Source organism: Vicia villosa, unplaced genomic scaffold (assembly GCF_029867415.1).
Source record: "Vicia villosa cultivar HV-30 ecotype Madison, WI unplaced genomic scaffold, Vvil1.0 ctg.000182F_1_1, whole genome shotgun sequence".
Lineage (NCBI taxonomy): Eukaryota > Viridiplantae > Streptophyta > Magnoliopsida > Fabales > Fabaceae > Vicia > Vicia villosa.
The window spans coordinates 49,609-72,802 of NW_026705057.1; the positions used below are offsets into that span (position 1 = coordinate 49,609).

Here is a 23,194-nt window from a genome sequence, read left to right on the forward strand (position 1 = left end):
TCTCGTGGCAGAGCATGGTGATTAATGGAACAAGCAAATGAGAATGAAGTTAAGAGAAACCAAAGATACATGAAGATGATGCCGACGCGGATTCATGATGGAATTCGGTACGTGCATTTTTTTCCAGTGAATTTCACTTTCAATCTTCTTCGTCTCTCTTTTTCGATTGCTGCTGTGTGATTGTTGTTCAATTATGGATTAATAACGAATTCGTAACATGCACACCAAGTGTTGGGTGAAATGCCTGAACTGAATTATTTCTCTTTTTTGTTTGATATCTACTGCGGAATTGTTTTTGTGTTGATATTCAATGTTGTAACAGGTTGTGGTTGGCGAATTATGATTTGTTATTTAAAGGTGGGAAAGGGAAGGGAACAGGTAGGGTATTTTCCCATTAGAACTGGAATTGTAGGTTGAAACTGAATAATATCTACTAGAGCAGGTGCTAGATCAAAGTCAGTTACCTAGAATGGAGAGGACTTGGATTATACATTGGTCAAATAGTTCAATTTACCAATCAGACAGGTTACTATGATCCTCAAACAATTCATGTTCCTTTATGGAAAAGTTCCTTTGGAGGAATGGAGTGTTGTTAGGGCCTAGTCATAGCCCAATATTGTTGAACCTGCCCAAAATCTCTAAATAGTCACTGGCTAGTCAGCAAACCTATAGTAGAGAAGCTCCAATAATGTCAAGCAGCTCTCTTATGTATTTCGAGATTCAGATGCCTAGAGTGTTGGCTAGGTGACAGAGAAGGATTATTCTGATTTGTTATTCTTTGTCCCTCCAAATAAATCATTGTTCAAGACTTCTAGTACCCTAATAAAAATATAGGGACAATTTCAAGGAATTTAAACGAGAAAATATTTGAGCAAACAAGAGCCATAATTATTAGTAGCATCCAATATGGGTTCAACCTGGGCCATAGCAGCTTTCGCGTGGTAAAGCTTGTGGCTGTTGCTATTTCATTTTCTTTCACGTGGATAATGCACAACGTCCAAGTAGAGTGTGACAAGGATCTTTTACAAAGTGTTAAACTTTATGCTTCCCTTTGTACAAAGTAGTGTTTAACAAGGTGTGTGACTGAATTTTATCAGATTGAGAATGAATATGGGAACATTGAAAGCTCTTACGGCAATGGAGGCAAAGAGTACATTAAATGGGCGGCTAACATGGCTCTAAGTCTTGGTGCTGGTGTTCCATGGGTCATGTGCAGGCAAACTGATGCTCCATATGAGATTGTAAATTATATCCAGTTCCATTATTGAAACAAAATGTGATTTACCTCTACTTATAAAAAATAAATATGTTCAGTTCTCTCTTTTTATTATAAAAAGAATAACAAAAAGGGAAACATAGTTAAAATATTTCCTATCTAGAATAACTGATGATTAAATTGGTTTGTTAAGTTGATATTATTATTCATAGATTATATTGTTGTCCACAGATTGATACATGCAATGCATACTACTGTGATGGATTTAAACCAAACTCTCCTAACAAACCAACTTTTTGGACGGAGAACTGGGATGGATGGTATGAATACACTCATCCTTCAAGGGAATTGTCTTTTAATACGACAAATGGTTGTCAGTAGTGGCTGTAGCAACTGCTGTTGCAGATTGCATTAGTGTACTTGCCACCAATAGTCACTATTACCTCTTTCTGGAAACTCTAGCTTTAATCATGTCTATTACTATCACTTTACAAAATTCAGAAATTGAACTTTTACTCTGCTTTCTTAGCCATAGTATCTGCCACTGTAACATTTTACGCGGCATGCTGCTGCTGTGTCATGTTCTGCTATTGCCTACTTTGCTCATATGTGATGCAGATGTCAGTAATTTAAGGAATTATGTAGTTAAGGAGGTATTATGATATCAATAAGGTACTTACTTGTAGGTGCACTAAAACTAAATGACTAGAGCCTAGAGGGTGTGTGATTATATAGTGAATGGAAGTAATATACAAGTTTAAGAATCCATGTTGTATATAAACTGTTTGTAAATCTTTCAGATTAGGCTATATATTTTGATTTCATACTTCTGTGTGTGTGTGTGTGAGTGTTGAAATGCGCGCACGTGGTGTGTTGAACTGTTGATAATTAATAAAAAGTAGAAAGGATTGTGCTCATAACTTATTTGGCTTTGTTGTGATAAATATTTTTATTGCTTCCCAATGCTTTTTGAAGGTATACACAATGGGGTGAAAGATTGCCCCACAGACCTGTTGAAGACCTTGCATTTGCAGTTGCACGTTTTTTCCAGCGTGGAGGAAGCCTTCAAAATTATTATATGGTATGATAGTTGAGTACTTGAGTAAAAGTTTTATTTGGATTTTAGAGTAAAAGCTTATTTGTGGCTTCTTTGTCAGTGTTATCAATGACAAATGGCAGATTACCTGTGGCTGGTATAATAAACTTTGTGGCCGGTGGTAGCTGGCACAGAATCTGCCATGCCATGGGGCCACCATAGTAGCAACTTGACAGCATTTTCTGTACCGTGCCAAGCTAAATAGCCATTAGTTATCTAATGGAGAATTTTTGTCCAATATTTGTATTAGAGAGACTTACTACATTGTGTTTGTTTTATCACTTTTTTGTTCGTTATTAGGATTAAACAGTTTTTTGGTTCCTATAAAACTGACAAATTTTAATATTCATTTCTATTTAAATTTTATTCGTTTTTAGTCTATATAAATAGAAATAGTGTGTTTGTATTCTATCAGCCCACGGCCTAAAAACACAACATTTTTGTTTTTTAAGAACTAAAAATAAATAAAAATTAAATATGGATAAAAATCAGAAATCACTAATTTTGTAAGGAAAAAAAGACATATATAACCCTTTTTATTAAACATCAAATTGAAACTGAAAATTTGAAAGCCCGTTACTCAGATTAGAGGCATAAACAAAAAGATTTGCTCTTCAAAACTGAAAATGCTGAATTAAAGCATATCAAAACTTAAATTCTGGATAGTATCTACTTTTATTCTTCTGGGGCTTGAACAAAAAAAGACTTGGATAAGTAAAAAAAATAGATGACTCATTGGATGAATACTATGTAGAGATAATGCACAGTGTGGTGACATGTTTGAACACCATGTTTCACTTGAGATTTAAACATATATATGTTATACGGGGTTTATCTATGTCCATTTTATAATTTAGTTTTTATCGATATATGAGTTATCTGTGGCCTGCATCTTGACAGTCTTTTTATGTTTTATAGTATCATGGTGGAACAAATTTTGGCCGCACTGCTGGGGGACCCTTGCAAATTACAAGTTATGATTATGATTCTCCAATCGATGAGTATGGTACGTAAAAGAATAGCAAAGGACTTTACTTTTTGTAGTTGAAATGATAGCTAATTTGGGGAGTTATATAACTGCTTAGTGTTGACATGGTTCATGACAATCAACTGATTAACCTTGCTTTTTTATTAGGTTTGCTGAATGAGCCAAAATGGGGTCACTTGAAAGATCTACATGCTGCTTTAAAGCTCTGTGAGCCCGCTTTAGTGGCTGCTGACTCACCAACATATATAAAACTTGGTCCAAAGCAGGAGGTTTGAGCCATGGCTGAATAGTTATTTTTTAATAAAAAGGGAATAGTGGTGGGAAATGTCATAGGAGATAGTAGCCCTGATACCATGTTGGGGTTAAAAAGGTTTTAGATAGAGGGAAGAGAGAAAATGATGACTTTGAATTATGAATATAACTTAATATGGTTGATGATTATAATTTGAGACAAGACTAAGTACTAATCCACATTCATACTAATACAATATTTCAAACCCTAACTAAATAGGAATACGAATCATGATGTTTACAAAGAAATATGGAAACTAATCTTAAGAGATAATAAAATAGTGTAAAATACTCTAAATAAGAACTAAGAAGCTAATCCTACTAGATAAATGGGTGACGTTTTCTTTTTGCTGAAAAACTTGTATATCAATTTCAGGCACATGTATACCAAGCAGATGTCCACACTGAAGGATTAAACTTGTCTCTGTCCCAAATCTCTAGCAAATGCTCAGCTTTCCTTGCCAACATTGATGAACATAAAGCAGCAGCTGTGACCTTTCACGGTCAAACATACATTATACCACCATGGTCTGTGAGCATATTGCCAAATTGCAGGAATGTGGCTTTCAATACTGCTAAGGTTAGTTATGCAAGGAATAACTAATTCATACCCAAAATTTAGCCCATGTGGTGATGGTTTCTGCATCCTTATAACCAATAATTGGCCATATCATATCACTAGTCAATGTGGGATCGCCAGCAATTTTATATTGTGACTGTCTAAAACTTTCTTCTTGAAATATGCAAGGTTGGAGCACAAACTTCAGTCAAATTTGTAGGGTCTGATTTGCTTCCATCTGCATCTATTTTTTTGCCAGCCCAACAATTGGCACACCCCAATGGCATCTCCAACATCTCAAAGTCATGGATGACTACGAAAGAGCCAATAAATATATGGAGTAAGAGCAGTTTCACTGCAGAAGATATATGGGAGCACTTAAATGTAACAAAAGACCAATCTGACTATCTTTGGTATTCAACCAGGTAATTATGCACTCCTGAATACTCTTCTATGTGTATCATTTTCATTACAAAGCATATCGTACAGTTTGTTTTACTGTTACTGACTTATGTGTGAATATATGCTTCCTGCTTAAAATCAACCTTTTTATTAAGACGAGGGTAACATGGATTAGACTTTTAACAAGTTGGTCTTAGAAGCTTTCTTGCCATCTTTGTTTATCTGCCCAAGGGGTTTCCTGGAAGAAACCATTTCTGAATTCCATAAAATGGCAATCGATTTTTTTCCTTTAAGAATTTGATCAAATAATAATTCAATTGTTTTCTGATTCCATTAATTTGTGTACAAAATGCAGAATATATGTTTCAGCTGGTGATATCTTGTTTTGGAAGGAAAATTCTGCTCATCCAAAACTTACTATAGACAGTGTTCGTGATATACTGCGTGTATTTGTCAATGGGCAACTTATAGGTAATTAAATATCATGGTACTGAACATATGTTTTATATGAAGATGAGTATTTTTTTTATTCCTTAAATTAATGGAAGTTCTATTCTGAATAATGCACTTTGTTGTGTAGTTTCCCTTGCAAGACTCTTTATTGAATCTAGAGAAGAAAGAAAATGAAAAATAATTTTATTCTTGTAAAAATTTGAGCTTGAGTCTGATATTGATTGATTCATATACTGAAAACTGTACTATCGATACTGAATAACTCAATGGGAAGATAACATTCTCAACAAAGGATGCTTTTATTATTTTATGGACTTTGGCAGTACATGTTCAACAAGTTAGAGCTTCATGTACTCATTTTAGGGAGTGACAAGGCTGACAAAACGGTAAAACATTTTTTAACCTCGTAGTTTTTAAGAAATTAGAGGTTTGTTGTTTGGCTCTGAATTGCTATATAATGAATAATTTTGTAGATTTTGCTTGAGAAGATGAAGTCGGTGTACACGAATGTAGAAGGTCTTCCTCCGGAACAAATTGTGGAAAGCAATTGCTTCTCCAGGGCGTGGTATTTTGGCCATGGATGAATCCAATGCTACATGTGGAAAGCGGTTGGATTCAATTGGACTAGAGAACACCGAAGCTAACCGTCAAGCATGGCGTAAAATTATATATGAAGAAAGTGTTATGAGTTGGTTAAAATATAATTTTTATGTGTATGATTTTATAGTACTTGAAATATTATGAATGCACATGATATTGTATACTTTTTGGTTAATATTAAAAATATTTTGAGTTAGTTAAAATATGATTTTATAGTATTTGCAATATTATGAGTGAAAATGAAATATAACTAAATGGTGTATATGAAATAGGGTGTAAATAGATTCAAATATAATATAATTGTTCATTCATAAATGACATATTTACACCCGATTTTTATTAAAATAGGGTGTAATTAAAAACATATCTACACCCGATTTTAATTAAAACAGAGTGTAATTAAAACGTAATTACACCCGATTTTTATTAAAATAGGGTGTAATTAAAACGTAATTACGCTCAATTACACCCGATTTTTACTAAAACAGGGTGTAATTAAAAACGTAATTATGCCCAATTACACCCGATTTTTATTAAAACAGGTTGTAATTAAAAATGTAATTATACCCAATTACACCCGATTTTTATTAAAACATGGTGTAATTAAAAACGTAATTACGTCCAATTGCACCCGATTTTTATTAAAACAGGGTGTAATTAAAAACGTAATTACACCCAATTTTTGTTAAAATAGGGTGTAATTAAAAACGTAATTACGCCAAATTACACCCGATTTTTGTTAAAATAGGGTGTAACGTAGAACATATTTACACCCGATATTCTTAAAATAGGGAGTAATTACGAACGTATTTACACCCGTTTTAAAATAGGGTGTAAATGCGTTAGACATTTCTCACCCTGTGGATATACACCCGATTTTTATTAAAAATAATGGGTGTAAATTTAATAAAAAACGGGTGTAAATTAACATTTTTGTACTAGTAATATGGCTAAATCATACATTTTCTAAAAATATTTTTAAAGCCTCTATTTTCTTAAAGAAAATAGCCTAAAATACTTTTTGAGCCTAGCTAGATGAGTTGGAAATTGTTAGAATGATTAGAATATATTTTTGAACTATCTAATTGATTGGACCATATACCCAACATCTAGAAAGGCGGAGTCGAACTCATTCTTGAGAATGAGGTTGGGTTAACTGTCGAGGTATCATTGAGATTTAAATTTCTAACCACTAAGCTGAATACGACGCAGTAATAGATTGTCTCACGTTGGCATCCGAGATGGGAGCAGAAAGCATTAAGTTGAAAATAAATTCTTATCTAGTAGTGTTGCAAATAAAAGGTGAGGCTCAAACGAAGGAGCCAGTGCTTCAGTGTTACGTCCAACTAGCTAGAGAAATACTAACCAAGTTCACGATGACTGAGAGAGGAAAACACCAGGGTATATATATATTATCCAAGTTGGCTACTATGAGACCCTCAACTGTGAATCATTTTTATATTCAAGAAACTTTGAAGATCCGTAACATTGAAGTCCTAAGGATTGTAACAATGAATATTGTACAAAAGAGGATTGCGAACTCTCTTGCTAAAGTGTTTAAAAAATAGGAAGCCTCTCATGCCTGGCTAAAGTACATGAAGGAATTGCGGGGTAGAACCTAGGAAATTCTTAAGAGCTGGTTATTATTAGCCAACCATGATAGAGGGTGCAAAACAATATGTTAGGAAATGCGACTAATAGTAGCGACACGGGGACGTGTATAATGCACTACTGTTCGAGCTACATTTCTTAACTGTGTCGTGGCCATTCTCATTGTGGGGAATGTAAATCCTCTTACCATTCCCCCAAGCCTCGGGGCAACTCAAGTTCCTGATTATGGCCATAAATTACTTCACCAAATGGATAAAAGCAGAAAAATTAGCAAACATCACATCAAAGAATATCTTGAAGTTTTTCAAAATAAACATCTAGGCATGGTATGGGATTCCCCAAGCCGTCAAATGGTACGTAGTTCACAGACAAAAGGTTCAAAGTCCTTTTGGAGGGGCTAAAGGTTACACAACACTTCACGTCATTGGAACACCCTCAAACCAATGGACAAGCTAAAGATGTTAATCAGGTAATTCTTAGATGGTCAAAGAGGAGGTTAACCGAGGCCAAAGAAAATTGAGCAGATGAACTCCCACATGTCATTTGGTCCAAGAAAATAACGTTGCATTCAACCATTAGAGAAACATATTTTTAATTGATGTATGTAATAGAAACCATCATTCCCTTTGAAATTGAAGAATTAAGTTAAAGGATAGCTTATCCCCTAATCGAAGCAGATAAATCCAAAGCAATTAGATAAGAAGTAGACATGTTGGAATAAAAAAAGAGTGTCACATCTCTGCTGAGCATGGTCGTTAAGAGAGCAACGACTATTAAATATAACAGAGGAGTGAAACCCCGAGAGTTTGAGTCGAGCAGGCTCGTATGGAGACGAGCTGACGTGGGAGGAAATAATGTCAAGGACGACAAGTTAGCATCCAATTGGGAAGGGTCGTACATAAATCAGTTCTAGCACAAGGAAAGAGACTTTAGAAGTATTACGGTTAAGTAGCTTAAAGTTACTCCACAAAGAAAATGTAATGAATATGACGTTTTTTACAAGATACTTTGGTATTTTTATTTAGCAGAAATTAAGACAAAAATGTCAATCATCGCATCACATGCGGTACACTCATTCCACTCTCTTAGGAGATAGCCATTAAAAGGCCTATGCGATAATGCCTTGAAAATGTCAAAACTGGACTAGAACAAGACCTAGGGGCACACAAGAGGAGCCGACCCTTGGCCACAAAGAGTCTTCTACAATGTTGAAGAACGAAATGAATACACACCAAGAAAAAGAGACAAGAAACAAAATGGAGAAGCTATAAATTAAAGGAGAAGCATAAAACTAAGAAAGGAAAGATTTTTTTAAAAAATTCAAGGTCAGGAGGCCAGTAACATAATCCAAATATCACTATTTTCAAAAAACAATACAAAAGATAATCATGGACATTACACGTCCCTGTTTAGACTTCTCCTCTTCATCTTTTCTATCTCTGCCCTCGGTCACTTCCTCATCATTGCTGACTATTTCCCTGTCCATGATCTTCTTTCTCATGCCTATTTTATATAAAGGAATGTCAATTCAAGGATAGAGGAACTGAATTTGCTCGATGGACCAATGAAAAGCAAGTGAGCGCCCTGAATACCATCATTGATGGCCTTGTTATTCTCCTTCATCCATCCCTAGAAAGATTCTTGTTATTTCTTCGGAACCTTCTGAGTATCAATCAAATAAGATAAAGACTTCGTAGTATAGGCATTTGCTTCTTCAAGAGCCTTGTTTGTCGTGGCAAGATTATTCTACAAATCAATGATTTTAGCCGCCAGGGCAGAAGGAGTACGAAGAGTCTTCACTTCCTTTTGGTGATTCTATAACTTACTAGATTCGACCTTCCAGAAATAACCTCCTCCTTAGGCTGAGTCAAATCTAGTTAGAGTTTATGTACCTTCTCTTAAAGGGAACTTCGCTCACCAGTAGCCATTTTGCACTTGCTCTTCCATTGGTCCCTTTATTTTAAAAGACTGCAATGCACAAGCATATCATGTCATCCGACAGCGTCCAAGGTCAACCTGGAAGCCCTATGGAATAAATGGTATGTCGTCTCGGCCATCAGCTCCATCTTCCTAGAATTGGAAAGATTATGGACGTAGGTAGAATCCTGATTCAAGAAGGACTTATGTACTTCATGGGACGTCCGAGGAACCCAATAGGAAAGAACAGCGGGAAGCATAGAAATAGAAACATCTAGGGCTTCAAGAGAAATCCCAACAGAACGAGAATCAGAAGTTTTCATATTTTACCCAGTACCTTCTAAGACGAGATCTTTATCTCTTCCCCTTTTAAGGGGGGCGTTTGGTGAAGAATGAAGACGGTTGTGAGAATGTTCACTCATCCTTTCACCTTTTTTGTCAAAGTCGAAAGAGAAAAGTAAGATTGTGATACAACCAGGTCGGATGATAGCTGGTTTGGTTGGTCAGAAGTCGAGTCAGAAGGACCAGATGAGGGGAAAGCCTTGGCAGCATTCATGGCTTCTATGGCCTTCCTTCTTTCGTAAAGGTTCCTAACAGAGGCCATCAAATTTGTAAACAATGAAATACAATCAACCACACAATAAAAAAACTCTCCTATCACCAAAAGTCCTCTCTTTTCCTCAACACCAGAAGCATTTAGGATAGCTTGAGAGTTAATAAACTGCTTCTGCTCTTCATAGATCCTACTTCCTTAGTGTTTTTCTCTTCCTCATAACATAAATGTTCATAGAAGTACACCAAATCCTTCATCAACCACTCATCTTACGAAGAAGGTCAGTCATCGCCAAAGCAATTTAAGAGAGTCTCGTTCAAAATGGTCCCAAGACAAGTACTTCCTAACCCTTCCTGACATCGAGAAGAAGGAGAAGGGTAGGATGTAGGGGTGGCAAACGGGCATGCCCGCCCCGTTTAGGCCCGCCCCGCAAAAGCCCGCGAAAAAACGGGACAGGGCGGGCTTTTTTGAGAGTGCGGGTCTAAAACCTTGCCCCGCCCCGCAAAAAAGTGAGGGCGGGGCGGGGAAAGCCCGCGGGCATTCGGCTTTTTAGGCCTAAAAATAGTAAAATTCTATAAAAAATAAATGCCCGCAAAAGCCCACAAAAAAACGGGGCGGGGCGGGGCGGGCACATTAAAGAGAGCGGGCCTAAAACCTTGCCCCGCCCCGCGAAAAAGTGCGGGTAAAACGGGCTTTCCCCGCGGGCCAGGCCCGTTTTGCCACCCCTAGTAGGATGGAACCTCCTGGTCAACATTTCAAAAAAAATGAATGAACCCTTAGGCTCAGAGAAGTTACTAAAATATAGTGGTCCTTGAAGTTCTTCCAACAGTCTATATACGCCAAATATCTTGTTCAACTAACGAATAGAAATGATCCCCTGACTATGAACATAATCTTTTCGAAGCCTGAGATACGAGGAACAAATTGAAAAAGAGCCGCATATATGGCCCATCCCTTTGATATTCACGCCAATACTGGCACATCTTTGCAAAAGCCCTGACAGATGAATGAAATCAGAAAGGAGATATGGCCAAATGGTTCAGCAAGCCCTCTTTGAACGCACTAAAGGGTAGCCTTAATTTCAACCGGATGAAAAGACATTCGTAGAAAGGAATAGCACACCTGTCATAACAACTGCATATCCGTTTACCCTCGCTAACATGTGAAACGACCCAATCAGAAGAGGTACCCACCTCTATATGAGTGTCGACCACCTTCTTTGAATGACCAAATGCGGAGACAGTCCCTATTATCTCAAGATCAACCCAAGGGTAGAGTCATGAATTAGAAGGCCAAACTAAATTAGGTCTCCCCCATTTAACCATATTGTTCCATCTGTCTCATAAAAGATAACAACAATCAGAGGTGGGATTATCGTTCCTAAATAGGAGGTGTTCTTTAATTTCTTCCTTTATAAGTTCCTTGCCACTAGAGGCGGCGAAAGTCTTAGAAAAGTGACAGACCTTTGATTTATTTTGTGAAACAACCATCGCCTTCATGTCTTGGTAGTAAAGAACGGAGGAAGTCAAGCATACAACAACTTCTAGATAAACCAGAGGGTGAGAGTCTCCTTCCACGTTCCCATTAGAAGGTATGGAGGTCCACCCCCACTCTCAACAGAACCTCATCCAGTCCCAGAGTTATCACTAAGAATGATCCAATTAGAAATGAGATCATTGACCTATAGAGACTCCTCATTTGAAATGTCAGGGATTTTGTAAACAGCCAATATAGGAGAATCTCCCCCACCATCTCCATTTATGTTCAAAGGTATACCCCCTAGGCCATCCATGGAAAATAAAATATAAAAAAGGAGGGTAAAGGAAGAAATAGTACCTGAAGAAAAAGGTTGAACAAAATAAGTTGTTTGGATATAAAGAGTAGCAACAGATAAACTTAAGTAAGAGGAGAAACTATTGGGATCAAAGAAGGATCACCCAGGGTAATGCAAAAGAAAACACGAAAGTAAGAGCAAAGAGAAGGAAGACGGAAATCAAAAAGTTCTAAAAGAAACACACAAGGAATTTTATATAAAGAGGGGGAACGTTACAGAATCATGGGGTGGTGTCGGCATAATGATCCAATGGCCCATAAGCCTTCTCAGGGTAACAAATACACTCAAGTGCACTCGAATGGTCTAGCCATACGCGTCACTTACTAAATTAATCACCTAGAGCCACATGTGGTTTAATCAGGTGAAACGTCTTATTGATTAGACAATAATTTATTGAAAGTGTTCCTTGACTTTTCATTGCCCAACTCGAGAGATAAAAGTGTAACATTGCCCGACCCGGTGTGAAGATTTCCTATGCTTCTCACCATAGCAAGCCCGGTGGAAACAGTTCCGCGCTGGATCGAGGCCCTAAGAGAAATGTTAGTAAGTCTCGATTCTTCCTAACTTATTAATACTTCTTCTTTGGCGCAAAAACAGTTATGAAACTCATTTCTCCAAGATTTCACTTTACTTTGAGTTTGTCCATACCTAACTTGAGCGTTGGAGTGGTAACCTTCCAGATTAACTTCATTCACCGCATCGGATACAAAGCACCATCACAATGTAAAGCTCAAATTAGCTTCGCCGATCATCATCTGGTTCTCGTGCGAAACACTAGTAATTCCTTCTTTTACACCACTTGAAAGACAAAGTCATTTTTAAAGGTGTGTAAGATAGGCTACATCATAGGGCCTCAAATTTTCCATGGTGAAATTGTCGCTAAATAGGATCTAGTAATATTATCGAGACTAAATAGGGTTCTTATTCATTTTGTCACATTGAAATATAACTAACTTACACATAATCCTCCAAAAACTTAAGACGACTTTGCTGAATTACCCATCATTTCCATTACTACATTAAGGCATAACAACTTATAACTTTATTATTCTATAAGTCACTTATCAAAAAACAAAATTAATAGTACCCTTTCCTCTTCACCTTCCCCACCTTAATACCCAAACCAGTTTAAACATAATACACTCTTGGCTTACCCACTTTGTGACTCCAGCCATCACCCCTCATCTTCACCAAAACCACCCATTTATCACATCAACATTCCATTCTTAAAACCACCCCAACTTCTCACTACGCACACCTCTCACCATATACAATTCCCCTTAATAACATGATTTAATACATGTTTTCCATATTCCAAGTCCTCCATATTTAGAGGTGTGTCTAAAAGATAGTATAATTTGGTAATTTTTAACTACCGAGTATCACCTCTAATCTTAGATAAATGCCTCAATGTAATTAAAATCTCAAAAAGCAAAAGAAAGATCCTTGAGAATTACAAAATATTACCCAAAACACCTAAAAATTAGACAAGAAATTCTGAATCTCATTAAATATCTTTCAAAAGGTAATATGCTCCTCGATAATAAAAAATTGGCTCAATTACATGAACAATTGTTCTTAAGCCTCTTGATGTAATGAAAAATGATTTTATTTTTAATATATAAGATAGAAATACCAATTTTGTGTCAACCATGACTTTCAAAACATCCCCATTTTAAAAATATCTAAGATATTTCGCTTCAATTTATAGAGTTGAAGAACAGGGGACTATATGTTGATGGTAAAAATAACAATTCAGACTTAAATCTTCAACTGTCCTCAAAAGTTATCGATTTGATCCAGCGAAGGAAACTAATGGTTATATTTGCCTAGAGTACGCCCCCTTCTTTGACTCAAAAATGTAACTTCTGAGTCATGCCCATGCGGGTATCCTTATAAAGTTATGTGTTAATCATTGAGATCCTTTATGACGGGGCATGAGTCTTGTCTTTTTTCAACATTGTTAGCATATGATGAATGGTGATAAAACTTTTTCTCAAAATACTTAACATTGGTGCATGTTTAAATTTAGGTTCGAATCTAAGACCTTTAATTAAGTAAGCATCTTACCATCGTATTCAAGTGTTGTTGAGATGTAAGGACATTTTTTTTAACTTAGTTTATATTTATTTATTTCTCTCATTACCAAAAATTAAGACAATTTCCCATCCCACTTCATGAGTTTCTTACGCACCATCGAATTGACTAAAATGCTCTCGTACTTTCATAGATGCACTTCTGAAAGCACTCTTTTTTTTGTTTAACGTTATTTTGTTCCGTAGCTGCACTTACGAAATTCTTCTGTAAATGCATCTACGGAAAGGTTTGAGGTTATAACTCGCGCCAGACATTTCGCCTCCCTTATTCTCTTCATTTCAAACTATCAACTCTTAAACAACTCTCAAATCAGTAGTGGTTTTTTTTATGTTTGTATTTCTTTGATGATGTATGTATGTTACTCGTGTTACTTTGATGATATATTCTACATTATGACCGACATTATTTATACGATGTATTTTTTTTGGTTTACCTACTATTGTATTTAAAATGTATTACTTTAATTTTACATTTTTGTAACCAAAATTTAGTTTTGGAATCAAATGAACATGATTTGAAAATATAGGAGACAGTTACGTATGTGCATCTACGGAACACTCTGTTTTCACCATGTTCCGTAGATACATCTACGGAAGGCTTCTCCAACCGAAAACATTTGCTTTTAAATTATACTATACTATTTTTTAATACTTCCCTTTTAATACTTCCCTAGATGTACCTATAGAAGAAATCAATTTTTTTTTAAAAAAAAAAACTTCCGAAAGTGCATCTACGGAAGCTGAGGACAAAAATAAAATTTCACGTTGGATGTAAAAGATCTTAGATCTTGTCAAAATTAAAACTTCCACCTTAACTACCGACACCTTTCTTATGTTTTTTCAAAATGTGTCCAAAAAAAGTAAATAAACGAATGAGTTCTACGAAAAATAAGTTAGTGATCATCAGGATGGAATGATTGAATTATTCTTAAAACTTTTGAACGTGTTGGACATGTTCATAAAGATATCAAGTTTGCAAGCCAATATGTTGTTTAGTGAAAGGTAAACACGCCTCAATTTTTATTGATTTGCATATCAATAGGGATAAGAAAAGTCTATGTTTTTTGAAAAATATTCAAGCTTTCAATGAAAAGTTTTGGTTTACCCCGAGCAGAATCTTCATTCCATATAAGTTTGTTGCATCAACTAAATATGCATGAATGCTAACCTTTGACCATTCTATATATTAGTATCATATTACAAGATATTCAACCTCATTTTTCCCACAAATGTTAATATCAGTCATATAAATCTTCAGTGCTGCTTTCCTTGGGGTATAGTATACATATACGCTCAATAATATATTCATTCAAAACATAAATTTAATTAATTGATTGATCTCAATAATTTGGTTATCTGAATTTGAACTCCAACAGTAAGTGTATGTATAAATCTGATTTCGCCTCTTTTCCAAGCATCTCGAATATGATTCTCATTTTCAATCTCTGACTTCTTTAAACAAAATCACAAACCAAAATTGGTCGCCACATGTTCCATGTGCCTATTAACCATTATTTTGTTACAGTCAGAATGCGAACTCTTCTTCCTCCACTGCAATATTGATTAATCTATCTCCCATCTCCCGAAGAGCATCTGCGGTTGAATCATGTATGCCCAAAAGAAACTGCATACGAGTCAATTTTTCAGAAGATGGACTACTTTTCAAGAATATGGTGTAAAGATCAGCAAGCTCCTCTGGCAATTCCCATGATAATGGCGGAGAGGGTATAGCTTTGTCGCAAGCCAGCATATCATTGAGTGAAGAAACCTGCACAGAAGGTGAGAAGTAATCACACTTGACAAAATCCATAACAAAATTTGGAAACCTATAATATTTTTCGAAAAAAAAAAAAAGCTTCAAAAAACCACTCACCACTCCTCTACGATTTTTCTGTCTTAATTGTGCGACTGCCTGAATAAGTGAATTTGATAACCTTGTTTGTGCAAGCTGCTGGACAACAACTCTTGATTTCTCTTTGCTAATGTTGAGATCTGAGGGGATATTTTCATATACTTCCTCATCGTCAAATTCCCCAGTGCCTGATGAGAAAATATCACCAACAGTTTTTTTGAAGAGCAACTCTCTCATGTTCTTTGAGACCATGTTGTCTAAATCAACACCAGCTTCCTTCAGTTCTCTTATCTGCTTGATATTCAGCCGTCCTTGTGTCACTGCAGTTTCAATGGCAGCTGCCATTTTGGTAGTGGTTATACTCTTGATTACCTTCTGCGCATATTCTTCGGGTAAGCCTACTTCCTTCTGCAGATTATTAAGTTGCTCCACCTTGGCCTTTGTCAACTGTCCATCAGCTAAAATCACCTCAGCTTGTTGCTTAAAAGCTTTCTCTGCAAGACTTCTATGTACATCCACTATATCTTTACCACTCAAACCGAGAATCCCACCAAGCTGGTTTAGAAGAATATATTCTGAATCATCCTTCTTTTTAGTGATCTGGGCACCAAATGGAATCTCTGTAACATCACCAGTTAGGCAATAAAGCAAGTATGTCTTGTAAAGATCAGTCCTATCTCTTTCGGGAAGGTCGTCTTTAAGAGTAATTTCCGTCTGACCAGGCTTCTTCATCTTTTTTAGAAGTTCTTTGTCTGGGTTTGTTTTCCTTAGTGTTTGAAGAGAATCCCATTCTTCGTCTTCAGTTTTTGTCACACCCTTATTTACAAGCTCTTCGGTTGAAACATCATCTGACTCCCCTTTAATGTCCTTCACCAACTCCGTCACAACCAAAGTATTGAAAGTTATCAGCTTCTTGAGTTCTTTCGCAGACTCCTTAGAATTTTCAGCAGCTCGTGCACGTCTTATGTAAGTAATAAACATCTTCCTTACCTGTAGCGTCATATAATAGCAAAGCACAAGTTAAAACCATTTTAAACCCTCATAAATGATTATCAATTTTTCTGACAGATGGATACTCACGGCCTTGCTTGCAATAGACATAGCAATTTCTCTGGTTAGTTGTAAACTATGTGCTGCTTTTCTTACTGATTTCTTAATTTCAGCATCATATCCATCAACCCCTGATGCAATTGCTTCCATGACAATCTATGAAGAAAAACATAATTCAGTAACTTGATTTTAAACATACTCTTGCAAGACAGGAGAAAACATAAGAGAAACTTTAATATCTCTACATAAGAATACTATCAGCTAACTATAATTATTGATTTTGCGTTCTTTTCAGCTTGGACTGAAGAGAATCAAAAATAGTACAAATTGATACATGTTTACAGAGTTAAAACATGTGATGTGACCTAAATAAATTTACCAGAAATTCAGAAAGGAGAATGCTCTTTGTTACGAAGAAAAAAGAAACGAAAAGCAAGAATTACACTAACCCCTACCATGATTCAGTCAAATGCTGCAGTTTTATTTTTTTTCTAAGTAATGATTTTGCCCTTCGTATCATTCGTTTCGTACAATATAGCATGGCTCATTCAGAAAATAGTTCAACATAAAAAATTTATTAAAACATAGAATCTCTCACGTGCAAATCCTATGACAGCAAAAGTATCATCCCATGTGCCGCTTCCTCTAGCCACAAACCATTCTAACTAATTTGTGGTCAGACAAGTGACCAACAAATGAGGACAAACCTAAATCTAATAGTACACAAGATTGTCTCTCAAGTCTAAAACAATAGCAGAGGTGAAGACACATGATCACTTTGTCAATAAATGTGTGCGTGTATATTTGGTAGGTATAACCAATTAACAGTAGTGAAAAAGAGAAACTTAGTACCTTTCCAAACAAACTACCACAGATATCTGAGTGAGCAGCTTCAACAGTGTCTTGAGTAATACAGAGCATTACACGCAATCTCAACAAAGCAGCAGCATCCTCCTCACTGAGCTCCCCATCAGCCATCAAGTACTGAAGCTTTTGGCGGTAAATTTCTAAACATTAGAAACAAGAATTAGATTTTGATATAGTTAGAGTAAAAGAACATAGAAGAAATATAACAAGAAAGATGTGGAACAAGCTACCTTCGTGAATTTTACAGGCTTTTTGTGGATCAAAGTGCAAATCATCACACAAATTTTGAAGGAATGCTGCTTTGCTATCTGCCTTTTCTAATTCACCACCTGTAAAAGCCTTTGCAAGGTGTTTGCGATATACTTTAGATGTAACATCAATTGTAATTTCTTCTGCATCACGTTTACCCATTCCAAATATATTCCTCAACTGAGTTAGTGCAGCAAGCTGAAATATATAATTAATATTTTAGAAATCAATCTGTCTTTACAATAAAATATCCACACATAAAAACGCTTAGCATTGAAACATGAAAAGAATAACACGAACTAATGTTATGACAAATAGGAATCTACTTTAAATGTGAATAGTAAAATGAGATTCAGAGAACAAGGATTAGGATATTCTATTAACAGATATTACCCTAACCAACTAGTTCAATTAAACTTTGGCATTGTATTAAGAGAAAAATTGGGGGCAAAGAATAAAGGACGTCTTGAAAGACTCACCAATAGATTGGATCGAGTTTAAAGGTTTAAATTAAATTTGGAATGCCAAATGAGTAGAGAAAAAAGCATGGAGCTCCAATATACGGCTAGATTTTTCCATCTATCATTTCCAAACACTCATAAATTTCTAAGTTTCCTTTTTCCATACAATTTCTTCCATCTATCTTTTCCAAAAACTCAAAAATTTCCCAGAGTTTCCTCTTTCCATACAATTTTTTTAATATCCAATGAAACATTAGGAATGTTCTCCCTCAAGAAAACATTTATCCAAACTCTTCTTCAAAATATGTTAGTTCCAAAGAAAAAATGTTTTTCTTAAATGTTTGGAATAAATAAAGAATCAGGATTTACAGTGCTTATATGAATGCAACGCCCATTTACCTTATTATCTTCAATGCGACCACCACCCAAAGCATCTGTAACATATGCTCTGTAAAGGAGTTTCAAGTCCCCTATCCTTCTTTCACCTTCATATTGACGACCTATGCCAATCAAATATGAACTACAGTCAACTTAGAATTTATATTCAAAAGACTAGAAGTTTAATGTAACAGATATAAAATGAAATCAGTCTAGAGGCTTACCATGCAAGGAAACTGGGCCAACACCTCGAGCAAAGTGATCCATATCCGCATGGTTCTTTAACGAGGTAAGTAAATTATTGAATGCCAATATCTTATCAAGCTCCTCTACCACTCGGGTAATTCCAGGACTGAAAAATTTTAAATTGATTAGAAGCAGTATATTCTACATTTGCAAATTGCTCATATTAACGAGAAATAAGAAGAATTTTATTAAAAAAAACTAAAAAACAAAATGCTAACAAATAACAATAGTATCGACAGAATTAGATATTTCATATGGAGTTATTAATGAAAACCTAAAATGATAAAATTCCTCAATAAAAAAAATTGAATCCATAAAAATCAAACATTGCTAAGGAACTTGAGTATAAGTAAATGTTTTTTTCATAACTAGAAAACTTACACAACTCTTGTGCGGGATTTAAGTATATCAAGTGCTACTGAAATATTTTCAGCAATCAATTTCATTGTATGCTCCTTGAACAAGTTTTCAGCAAGCTTCAAAGAAAATTTTCATTTTAGTCGATAAATAGTTTTTATTACCCACCAAGGAACTCTTTGAAAGTCAAAGAAAGGTTTATCCAAGAGAAAAGAAGCAATTGAAAGTTCTAGTAATAAAAGAATAAGAAAATGCACCTGATCAGATAGACGATACAAACGTTGAGCTTTTCTTAGTGTAACAAGTTGTTCTACGTCAATATCTGGTGAGCAATATTTGGTTAGAACTTAAGAGCAACAATATTGGATCACTAATTCTAAAATTTTCAGATATATTTTTTTCCAATATCAATTAATATAGAGAATTACATAATTCATAATTGGATAATGGATATGCTCTTATAATCTAAGCAAGAGTGCTGCACTTGCTTTAAATATAAAAACGACAAACAAGATATAAAATTATGGCATTGACAGCTTGAAAATTAATGAATTAATTGATAAATTAGTTATTGATCCCTTCATTACAATGAGATCAAGTTTTTTCAAAAATAAGTAAATAAGATCAACAAGTCTAGATGTGTTACAGAATTACCTCTGCCAACGGATTTCAGCTTGGATGCATACAACCGCTGCGCATTGTCACGTATAGCTACTTTAACCTAAAAAGAAATATATTATTACTTCCTAATTATACAACAAATAAAAAGAGCAAAAGAACTAGAATAACCAAATGATATAAGAACAGAACAAAATTACAAGACATGAGATGAGATATCCATGTCATTGAATACATGGGAAAATGCATGTCTGCACAATGTTAGTATTTGAGAAAACACACCCATATGCATGATAATACAATTATTCATTCTAATTGTACGATACAAATACAACAATCACAATACACATTCAAGAAGTACCGATTGAGAAATATTTAATTAAAAACCTGTGAATCAGTGAACTGGAAAATACGCTTCCAAGGTAGAAGGAAAGATGATGCTTCCCCAAAAACGAGATATGACACAAAAATCAACTTCTGAAATGCCTGCATTGGAGATCACTATAATGGTCATGTCCCAACTTTTCATTCAAAGCCACAAAGCTATTTACATATACTGGTTCAGATAATAGTGCATGTAACTTACCCTGCGTTGCTCAATATCCGCTTCACGGTCCCCAACTTCAAGCCTTAGCCTGAAAATTTTCCTACCAATCTAGGCATCAACAAGAATAAACAAGTAAGATAACTAACAACTTCCATTAATGATAACAAACCTATTCAATCACTACAACCATGCACAGAATTAACACACAACACGAATACCTCTATATGCATATCAGCCGCATCTGGATCATCAATTCCTAAGGAATTCTTAAAACTGATAATCCTATCAGCCTCATCACCTGTGAGCTCCTCATCACCAGGAGGAAGCACAGACGACACAAACCTGAACAAAAGTTGGTATGAAAATTTAACGATTCCAAGCCAAAGTAAAGGCAAATAGAAAACTGAATAATAACTTGATTCGTCACTCACTGTCTATATATATCACAAATCTCTTCTTTAAATGCCTCATCCTGTTTTTTCACACCATACCTAAAATTAAGAATTGCAACATAAAAAAATAGATATTAGATATTGAATCAATAAAAATTAATTAATCTGATCATTACCAGCACCATCGTCAGGGTTTTAAAAAACCGTTTGTGACAGAGAAAACGGATAAAATGACAAGTGCCAATACCCATACTGTTATTCACAGTTTTTATATTAAAGAATAAATTGTGGTTAATTCACATTAGGACGATAATGATCAGTGTCGTGACGTCTGTACTGACTGAAATTGTGAAAGCCTTTCTGACTCATTGCAAGTGGCCGCAACCCTTTTTTTAAAACCTTGATCATCATGATCATCAATTTTAATAAACTATGGCAGTTATTTGATGAACTCTAACTAATCTAAAATTTGAAATTAATAACAATAGATAAAGATGACAAACTCAACGCCAAAAAATAATATAACAGCAATTCAAATGAACCTATTGGCGATTCCAACAATGTCTTCATTCTTCAACATGGAAGGATGATCAAGTCCAACAACATAATTATGCAAACTGACAGCAGCAACTTGCGGAGCAACCGCGTTCAACGCGTACGCCGCAGCACTGCCAGCAACGCCTAAAGCAACAGCACCACCAACCGCTGCATTTCGGCTACCACCGAACTTTGAACCAAGACTGAACCCGGCGGCTACAGCGCCAGCAATAACAACAGCAGACGTAGCCAGGCGGAGTTGCGGAGATAGCTTGTCGACAACGTTTTCGATTCCGGTGAGGTCTTTGGAGACAGGCGGAGGAACGGATGATGAAGAAGAACAACGCGGGAATGAGACTTTGAAACGGTGTCGTTTGGAGGATGAAGAGAGTGAGAAGGGTAAGGGAAGGAGAGAAGGGTGGTGGTGGTGAGAAGAAGGTTTGAGAGTTGATGAAGGGTTCATTGTTTTGGTTGTGTAAGAAATGATTCACGAAACGTTGTAGAATATGTAAGAGTCGGTTGTATATAGTTGGCGTGATCCATAGGGTTTAACGAAAAAATAAACGAAGAAATTTTGTAAATGGGCCTGTTGATTTGAATGGGCTTTTTAACTTTTACTAACCGTTTTCCGATTGTTGAACTAATTTGTCCCTCCCTAGTCAAAGTGAAATTACAAAACTATTCTTTAACTCTACTCACTCATTTCAGAAAATTTGCGGCCTGGTCGGCCAAAAGCTCAGATGGCTAAGACCCAAATTAACTTAGATCAACTACAGTTAATTCAGAGTATAAAAGTCATCTCACACGAAACGCATAGTACATTTTCACATCTCATTTCATTACACTTATCTTGAATCTTGAAATGATTTGGATGTTGGAGTACTAACATTGCAAGTCTACCCTCTCGCCATCGTAACGGAGATCAACACCATCGCTTCAGAATTTTATACCAATATATGACATCCAATTATAGTTTCAAAACGGAACAATGGCGTCGTCTGTGGGAAGCAATATTCGATTCCCGCAAAATTCTACGAAGAGATCATTCTCGTTCTGTTTACGGTGATTTCCAGTAAACAACCGCTAGTCCTCCAAACTATAAAATATACTTTGGTTACTCGCAGGATCGACTAGATTGATCATAGGACATAGTCAAACAATTGCCTCTCGATATGATTTGATTCATGTTTGTTTGTTCTGACTTCAAGAAAACTTGTTTGTGATGTGATCGAATGAATATTCACTTAAAAACAACACTTGTTACATATGTTAATATGTCTTTCGACAAAGAAACGTAAACAAAAGCATGTAAATTGCAGGAATGCAAAGTGGACAAATATAACGTGCAAGAATGTAAAAATGCAGAAATGTAAAGTGCTTCGAAATGAAAATTAAAACAAAGAAAATAAAAGGAATTGAAAAGATACTTGAATAAAGAAAGATACAAATGTATTTAAAATGGTGTTGGTGTCATACGTACATTTCTCAGCGAACTCGTTCTCTAAACACTTGATACTTGAGTGATTTGTGAGTGATTTGTACAAAATGAACACACGGAATCCTAACATTAAGACCCTTATTTATACTAATTTCGACCCTAACGGTCCTACACTAATCTGATGCCACGTTGCTCGCAAGAATCCCTGGGATGCCATCTGTCCTTGTGCAGTTACACAAACTACTTCGAAATTCAAATCCTCCCGCCTGAATCCTCTTTCGACGCGTGGCAACGTGATCAGAACCGAGAATGCCACGAAAACACGTTCAGCCCCAGTACCTTACGTATTTCGCAAAACGTTTAAGTCTTTAAAGATAATTCACTTCGAACTAGCTCCAATTCTAACTATCTTCGTTCCAACTCAAACAATCATTCTCGAAACATGGCCATCAGTAGCCATTCTTAATCTCAAAAATGGTCATCAATAACCATCTTCCTTCGAATTCTAACTCTTCAAAGAATATCCTTTCGAAACGAAATCTTCAGCCAACAAATTGCCCCCCATAAATGCCTGTTTCGAAAACAA

At 35.7% G+C, this 23,194-nt stretch overlaps 2 protein-coding genes across 2 annotated transcripts; one reads left to right on the forward strand and one right to left on the reverse strand.

Moving 5' to 3' along the window:
• Nucleotides 1–1,059: 1,059 nt before the first annotated feature.
• Nucleotides 1,060–5,285, forward strand: LOC131625049 (beta-galactosidase 9-like). Its single transcript, XM_058895965.1, has 8 exons — nt 1,060–1,241; nt 1,448–1,536; nt 2,192–2,297; nt 3,231–3,318; nt 3,448–3,569; nt 3,968–4,171; nt 4,340–4,575; nt 4,908–5,285. The coding sequence occupies exons 1-8, from the start codon at nt 1,173–1,175 to the stop codon at nt 5,029–5,031; spliced, it is 1,038 nt and encodes a 345-aa protein (XP_058751948.1). The 5' UTR covers nt 1,060–1,172; the 3' UTR covers nt 5,032–5,285.
• Nucleotides 5,286–14,709: 9,424 nt separating this feature from the next.
• Nucleotides 14,710–21,682, reverse strand: LOC131625087 (protein TIC110, chloroplastic-like). Its single transcript, XM_058895985.1, has 15 exons — nt 21,176–21,682; nt 20,673–20,732; nt 20,460–20,583; nt 20,281–20,349; nt 20,082–20,180; nt 19,731–19,797; nt 19,334–19,398; nt 19,101–19,195; nt 18,698–18,825; nt 18,495–18,595; nt 17,616–17,832; nt 17,371–17,525; nt 16,549–16,674; nt 15,490–16,458; nt 14,710–15,384 (listed from the first exon to the last, which is right to left on the reverse strand). Exons 1-15 carry the CDS (start codon nt 21,631–21,633, stop codon nt 15,142–15,144), a joined length of 2,976 nt encoding a protein of 991 aa, XP_058751968.1. The 5' UTR covers nt 21,634–21,682; the 3' UTR covers nt 14,710–15,141.
• Between the last annotated feature and the right edge of the window lie 1,512 nt (nt 21,683–23,194).